Genomic DNA, 6,827 nt, shown 5'->3' with positions numbered 1-6,827 from the left:
TTTGAGATATTCAATAACAACGCTATCATCAAACCACAAATTTATCTGGCGGGACAACAGACAATTCCTAACAAGAAAGCTCCGAGGATTGTCAGTTATCTTATGTTCTATAGTCAACTTGCGTGTTGTTTCGTACATGTTCTGTTAAACACTAAAAAATATTCTAGAAAAGCTATTTGGTAGCGTTGTTTTAGTTGCTAATATACTGGTAAACCGATAACGAAATTTGTTATTAATCCTGTGGGGCGAAATGCTAGAGTATTCACTTTGTTTTATAACTTACATGTTTGTTGTCATAGGTAAGTACCCTGTAAGTAATGTTTATTGATATACCGAACCTGACTAATTTTTACACAACTTTCACAAAAAGTGTTGTACGTTTTGGGCCTACAATCATAACACAGTAAATACAGTGAAATTTAAAAGTAACACATTAGTATTACGGTTGGTTCATTTGGAAATTTTAGTAAGATATTAAGCAAAATTACTGGGAATGCCACGATGGCGCAGTAGGCAGCGCGTGAGTCTCATAATCTCAAGGTCGTGAGTTCGATCCTCACTCGTGGCAATATTTTATACTCCCATAATTATATATACAATTTTGATATGAACACATATTATTTTTTATGGCATACCAGCAAGCCTCGTATTTACTTGGTAAAAAACTTTTGGAGGTTATCTTAATCATGACATTTAATTATTTTCCGTTACAATACCAAGGTGGTCGGTTAAAACCTTAAAAACCAGACCTATACGCATTTTAATTAAATAATTATTTTACAGTTCTTTTTATTAGCGCAGATGTTTGCCTAAAGATACCGAATTAACCGAATAACATGTGAAGACACCTGCATCTCAAACAGCTAATTTATTTTTTACCGTTAGTGTAATGGTAAGTGTCAACGCATGTGACGCGGAAACCGGGGTTCGATTCTCCGAAGGGGTGATTTTTACTCGCAGTTCCCTGCTATACATTGCCAACGCTCTACCTTAGTCTATTACGAATAAACTAAAACTGTCCATACAATTTTAAATTAGGTAATTTTATTGCGCAAGGAAGAAATAAAAGTCTTAGAAAAGAAAAGAACAGTTAAATGTAAGATTGGAACAACTGCACAGAAAGGAAGAAGCGAAGTAGTTTTGTTAATAGTATATATGGCGACTTAAAGGAGCATGGTCGTTTGTCGTAATTGTTGCTGACAGGCTATTCCGTGCCTCTCTTTCACTACTTTTAACCATAGAGGTGTAGCGTTGTTTTTGCGCTTTGATTTATTCAAAAAACGTTCTTTCGAAGGTTTTCGTTGCAAGCACTTTGAGTTTTCTTTTCCGATCGTAGAAATAACATGGTTACACGATTTTTTCCCATTTGGCAAAGCAATTTCGTGGTGAGGTTCCCTTTCCGAATCGGTATTGCGTGGACGTTTCGTTCCTCTGGTTGTTGGGATCTGCTCATGTTTCGTGTTAATTGTGCTTCTTTCTCGCAGTTTCCGAAGTGGGCGCAAACGTAGATTTGGTTTCTTTTCAACAATTTCCAAAGATTTATCTTCACATTTGAGGACTTCTTTCATACTCTGTAATAAAATAAAATGTTAAATTGCAAATAAAACAAGTTCAAAAAAAATATTTTTAAATTAAAGTTTTAACTTACCATGGCCAAAAGTACTGTTACGTCAATATTGTTCAATCCATTGAGTGTTTCGGGCATTTTTCATATATATGTATTAAATTGTAAGTATAGTTGTTACAGCGGTAGTTAAACTGTTGTGATTGTAACGGTTAGACGTTGAGTTTATAAACACGACATTTAGCTTTTAGATCTGTTACGTGCATTTGTAGTTAACCAAAGGACTATCACTACTGATTAACTATTTATCTCTTAAGTTAGTTTAGGTACTTTGAGATATTCAATAACAACGCTATCATCAAACCACAAATTTATCTGGCGGACAACAGACAATTCCTAACAAGAAAGCTCCGGAGGATTGTAAGTTATCTTATGTTCTATAGTCAACTTGCGTGTTGTTTCGTACATGTTCTGTTAAAACAATAAAAAATATTTTAGAAAAGCTATTTGGTAGCGTTGTTTTAGTTGCTAATATACTGGTAACCGATAACGAAATTTGTTATTAATCCTGTGGGGCGAAATGCTAGAGTATTCACTTTGTTTTATAACTTACATGTTTGTTGTTATAGGTAAGTACCCTATAAGTAATGTTTATTGATATACCGAACCTGACTAATTTTTACACAACTTTCACAAAAAGTGTTGTACGTTTTGGGCCTACAATCATAACACAGTAAATACAGTGAAATTTAAAAAGTAACACATTAGTATTACGGTTGGTTTATTTGGAAATTTTAGTAAGATATTAAGCAAAATTACTGGGAATGCCACGATGGCGCAGTAGGCAGCGCGTGAGTCTCATAATCTCAAGGTCGTGAGTTCGATCCTCACTCGTGGCAATATTTTATACTCCCATAATTATATATACAATTTTGATATGAACACATATTATTTTTTATGGCATACCAGCAAGCCTCGTATTTACTTGGTAAAAAACTTTTGGATGTTATCTTAATCATGATATTTAATTATTTTCCGTTACAATACCAAGGTGGTCGGTTAAAACCTTAAAAACCAGACCTATACGCATTTTAATTAAATAAATATTTTACAGTTCTTTTTCTTAGCGCAGATGTTTGCCTAAAGGTACCGAATTAACCGAATAACATGTGAACACACCTGCATTTCAAACAGCTTAACTTATTTTTTACCGTTAGTGTAATGGTAAGTGTCAACGCCTGTGACGCGGAAACCGGGGTTCGATTCTCCGAAGGGGAGATTTTTACTCGCAGTTTCCTGCTATACATTGCCAACGCTCTACCTTAGTCTATTACGAATAAACTAAAACTGTCCATACAATTTTAAATTAGGTAATTTTATTGCGCAAGGAAGAAATAAAAGTCTTAGAAAGAAAAGAACAGTTAAATGTAAGATTGGAACAACCGCACAGAAAGGAAGAAGCAAAGTAGTTTTGTTAATACTATATATGGCAACTTAAAGGAGCATAATCGTTTGTCGTAGTTGTTGCTGACAGGCTATTCCGTGCCTCTCTTTCACTACTTTTAACCATAGAGGTGTAGCGTTGTTTTTGCGCTTTGATTTGTTCAAAAAACGTTCTTTCGAAGGTTTTCGTTGCAAGCACTTTGAGTTTTCTTTTCCGATCGTAGAAATAACATGGTTACACGATTTTTTCCTATTTGGCAAAATAATTTCGTGGTGAGGTTCCCTTTCCGAATCGGTATTGCGTGGACGTTTCGTTCCTCTGGTTGTTGGGATCTGCTCATGTTTCGTGTTAATTGTTCTTCTTTCTCGCAGTTTCCGAAGTGGGCGCAAACGTAGATTTGGTTTCTTTTCAACAATTTCCAAAGATTTATCTTCAAATTTGAGGACTTCCTTCATACTCTGTAATAAAATAAAATGTTAAATTGCAAATAAAACAAGTTCAAAAAAAATATTTTTTATATTAAAGTTTTAACTTACCATGGCCAAAAGTACTGTTACGTCAATATTGTTCAATCCATTGAGTGTTTCGGGCATTTTTTGATTTATGTATTAAAATGTAAGTATAGTTGTTACAGCGGTAGTTAAACTGTTGTGATTGTAACGGTTAGACGTTGAGTTTATAAACACGAAATTTGGCTTTTAGATCTGTTACGTGCATTTGTAGTTAACCAAAGGACTATTACTACTGATTAACTATTTATCTCTTAAGTTAGTTTAGGTACTGTGAGATATTCAATAACAACGCTATCATCAAACCACAAATTTATCTGGCGGGACAACAGACAATTCCTAACAAGAAAGCTCCGGAGGATTGTAAGTTATCTTATGTTCTATAGTCAACTTGCGTGTTGTTTCGTACATGTTCTGTTAAAACAATAAAAAATATTTTAGAAAAGCTATTTGGTAGCGTTGTTTTAGTTGCTAATATACTGGTAACCGATAACGAAATTTGTTATTAATCCTGTGGGGCGAAATGCTAGAGATGTGGTTTCTTTTCAACAATTTCCAAAGATTTATCTTCAAATTTGAGGACTTCTTTCATACTCTGTAATAAAATAAAGCGTTAAATTGCAAATAAAACAAGTTCAAAGGGAAATATTTTTATATTAAAGTTTTAACTTACCATGGCCAAAAGTACTGTTACGTCAAAATTGTTCAATCCATTGAGTGTTTCGGGCATTTTTTATATATATGTATTAAAATGTAAGTATAGTTGTTACAGCGGTACTTAAACTGTTGTGATTGTAACGGTTAGACGTTGAGTTTATAAACACGACATTTGGCTTTTAGATCTGTTACGTGCATTTGTAGTTAACCAAAGGACTATCACTACTGATTAACTATTTATCTCTTAAGTTAGTTTAGGTACTTTGAGATATTCAATAACAATGCTATCATCAAACCACAAATTTATCTGGCGGGACAACAGACAATTCCTAACAAGAAAGCTCCGGAGGATTGTAAGTTATCTTATGTTCTATAGTCAACTTGCGTGTTGTTTCGTACATGTTCTGTTAAAACAATAAAAAATATTTTAGAAAAGCTATTTGGTAGCGTTGTTTTAGTTGCTAATATACTGGTAACCGATAACGAAATTTGTTATTAATCCTGTGGGGCGAAATGCTAGAGTATTCACTTTGTTTTATAACTTACATGTTTGTTGTTATAGGTAAGTACCCTATAAGTAATGTTTATTGATATACCGAACCTGACTAATTTTTACACAACTTTCACAAAAAGTGTTGTACGTTTTGGGCCTACAATCATAACACAGTAAATACAGTGAAATTTAAAAAGTAACACATTAGTATTACGGTTGGTTTATTTGGAAATTTTAGTAAGATATTAAGCAAAATTACTGGGAATGCCACGATGGCGCAGTAGGCAGCGCGTGAGTCTCATAATCTCAAGGTTGTGAGTTCAATCCTCACTCGTGGCAATATTTTATACTCCCATAATTATATATACAATTTTGATATGAACACATATTATTTTTTATGGCATACCAGCAAGCCTCGTATTTACTTGGTAAAAAACTTTTGGATGTTATCTTAATCATGATATTTAATTATTTTCCGTTACAATACCAAGGTGGTCGGTTAAAACCTTAAAAACCAGACCTATGCGCATTTTAATTTAATAATTATTTTACAGTTCATTTTATTAGCGCAGATGTTTGCCTAAAGATACCGAATTAACCGAATAACATGTGAACACACCTGCATCTCAAACAGCTTAACTTATTTTTTACCGTTAGTGTAATGGTAAGTGTCAACGCCTGTGACGCGGAAACCGGGGTTCGATTCTCCGAAGGGGAGATTTTTACTCGCAGTTTCCTGCTATACATTGCCAACGCTCTACCTTAGTCTATTACGAATAAACTAAAACTGTCCATACAATTTTAAATTAGGTAATTTTATTGCGCAAGGAAGAAATAAAAGTCTTAGAAAGAAAAGAACAGTTAAATGTAAGATTGGAACAACCGCACAGAAAGGAAGAAGCGAAGTAGTTTTGTTAATAGTATATATGGGGACTTAAAGGAGCATGGTCGTTTGTCGTAATTGTTGCTGACAGGCTATTCCGTGCCTCTCTTTCACTACTTTTAACCATAGAGGTGTAGCGTTGTTTTTGCGCTTTGATTTATTCAAAAAACGTTCTTTCGAAGGTTTTCGTTGCAAGCACTTTGAGTTTTCTTTTCCGATCGTAGAAATAACATGGTTACACGATTTTTTCCCATTTGGCAAAGCAATTTCGTGGTGAGGTTCCCTTTCCGAATCGGTATTGCGTGGACGTTTCGTTCCTCTGGTTGTTGGGATCTGCTCATGTTTCGTGTTAATTGTGCTTCTTTCTCGCAATTTCCGAAGTGGGCGCAAACGTAGATTTGGTTTCTTTTCAACAATTTCCAAAGATTTATCTTCAAATTTGAGGACTTCTTTCATACTCTGTAATAAAATAAAATGTTAAATTGCAAATAAAACAAGTTCAAAAAAAATATTTTTAAATTAAAGTTTTAACTTACCATGGCCAAAAGTACTGTTACGTCAATATTGTTCAATCCATTGAGTGTTTCGGGCATTTTTTGATTTATGTATTAAAATGTAAGTATAGTTGTTGCAGCGGTAGTTAAACTGTTGTGATTGTAACGGTTAGACGTTGAGTTTATAAACACGACATTTGGCTTTTAGATCTGTTACGTGCATTTGTAGTTAACCAAAGGACTATCACTACTGATTAACTATTTATCTCTTAAGTTAGTTTAGGTACTTTGAGATATTCAATAACAACGCTATCATCAAACCACAAATTTATCTGGCGGGACAACAGACAATTCCTAACAAGAAAGCTCCGGAGGATTGTAAGTTATCTTATGTTCTATAGTCAACTTGCGTGTTGTTTCGTACATGTTCTGTTAAAACAATAAAAAATATTTTAGAAAAGCTATTTGGTAGCGTTGTTTTAGTTGCTAATATACTGGTAACCGATAACGAAATTTGTTATTAATCCTGTGGGGCGAAATGCTAGAGTATTCACTTTGTTTTATAACTTACATGTTTGTTGTTATAGGTAAGTACCCTGTAAGTAATGTTTATTGATATACCGAACCTGACTAATTTTTACACAACTTTCACAAAAAGTGTTGTACGTTTTGGGCCTACAATCATAACACAGTAAATACAGTGAAATTTAAAAAGTAACACATTAGTATTACGGTTGGTTCATTTGGAAATTTTAGTAAGATATTAAGCAAAATTACTGGGAA

At 33.8% G+C, this 6,827-nt stretch overlaps 3 protein-coding genes and 3 non-coding genes across 6 annotated transcripts; 3 read left to right on the top strand and 3 right to left on the bottom strand.

Moving 5' to 3' along the window:
- Positions 1 to 495: 495 nt before the first annotated feature.
- On the top strand, positions 496 to 568 carry Trnam-cau (transfer RNA methionine (anticodon CAU)). The gene has a single exon. It is a non-coding gene; the product is annotated as a tRNA-Met (tRNA).
- Positions 569 to 1,102: 534 nt separating this feature from the next.
- Positions 1,103 to 1,705, bottom strand: LOC149722645 (uncharacterized). Its single transcript, XM_089893747.1, has 2 exons — positions 1,649 to 1,705; positions 1,103 to 1,571 (listed from the first exon to the last, which is right to left on the bottom strand). The coding sequence occupies exons 1-2, from the start codon at positions 1,703 to 1,705 to the stop codon at positions 1,164 to 1,166; spliced, it is 465 nt and encodes a 154-aa protein (XP_089749873.1). The 3' UTR covers positions 1,103 to 1,163.
- A 685-nt stretch (positions 1,706 to 2,390) lies between these two features.
- Positions 2,391 to 2,463, top strand: Trnam-cau (transfer RNA methionine (anticodon CAU)). The gene has a single exon. It is a non-coding gene; the product is annotated as a tRNA-Met (tRNA).
- Positions 2,464 to 2,758: 295 nt separating this feature from the next.
- LOC149722643 (uncharacterized) lies at positions 2,759 to 3,687 on the bottom strand. The gene is made up of 2 exons (XM_089893746.1): positions 3,545 to 3,687; positions 2,759 to 3,466 (listed from the first exon to the last, which is right to left on the bottom strand). The coding sequence occupies exons 1-2, from the start codon at positions 3,599 to 3,601 to the stop codon at positions 3,059 to 3,061; spliced, it is 465 nt and encodes a 154-aa protein (XP_089749872.1). The 5' UTR covers positions 3,602 to 3,687; the 3' UTR covers positions 2,759 to 3,058.
- Positions 3,688 to 3,804: 117 nt separating this feature from the next.
- Positions 3,805 to 6,797, bottom strand: LOC149722641 (uncharacterized). Its single transcript, XM_089893743.1, has 2 exons — positions 6,087 to 6,797; positions 3,805 to 6,009 (listed from the first exon to the last, which is right to left on the bottom strand). Exons 1-2 carry the CDS (start codon positions 6,141 to 6,143, stop codon positions 5,602 to 5,604), a joined length of 465 nt encoding a protein of 154 aa, XP_089749869.1. The 5' UTR covers positions 6,144 to 6,797; the 3' UTR covers positions 3,805 to 5,601.
- On the top strand, positions 4,934 to 5,006 carry Trnam-cau (transfer RNA methionine (anticodon CAU)). The gene has a single exon. It is a non-coding gene; the product is annotated as a tRNA-Met (tRNA).
- Positions 6,798 to 6,827: the final 30 nt, after the last annotated feature.

This window comes from Ciona robusta, unplaced genomic scaffold, assembly GCF_009617815.1.
Source record: "Ciona robusta unplaced genomic scaffold, ASM961781v2 AP042766.1".
NCBI classification, from domain to species: domain Eukaryota; kingdom Metazoa; phylum Chordata; class Ascidiacea; order Phlebobranchia; family Cionidae; genus Ciona; species Ciona robusta.
The sequence above is the reverse complement of the archived record's forward strand: the minus strand, read 5'-3'. Positions and strand labels throughout refer to the sequence as shown.

Bases quoted from the DNA above. Each gene is read 5' to 3' on its own strand.
- LOC149722641 (XM_089893743.1), bottom strand. From the start codon at position 6,143: ATGCCCGAAACACTCAATGGATTGAACAATATTGACGTAACAGTACTT. The intron at 6,010-6,086 runs GTAAGTTAAAAC...ATTTTATTACAG, and splicing joins TAACAGTACTTTTGGCCATG to AGTATGAAAGAAGTCCTCAA.
- LOC149722645 (XM_089893747.1), bottom strand. From the start codon at position 1,705: ATGCCCGAAACACTCAATGGATTGAACAATATTGACGTAACAGTACTT. The intron at 1,572-1,648 runs GTAAGTTAAAAC...ATTTTATTACAG, and splicing joins TAACAGTACTTTTGGCCATG to AGTATGAAAGAAGTCCTCAA.
- LOC149722643 (XM_089893746.1), bottom strand. From the start codon at position 3,601: ATGCCCGAAACACTCAATGGATTGAACAATATTGACGTAACAGTACTT. The intron at 3,467-3,544 runs GTAAGTTAAAAC...ATTTTATTACAG, and splicing joins TAACAGTACTTTTGGCCATG to AGTATGAAGGAAGTCCTCAA.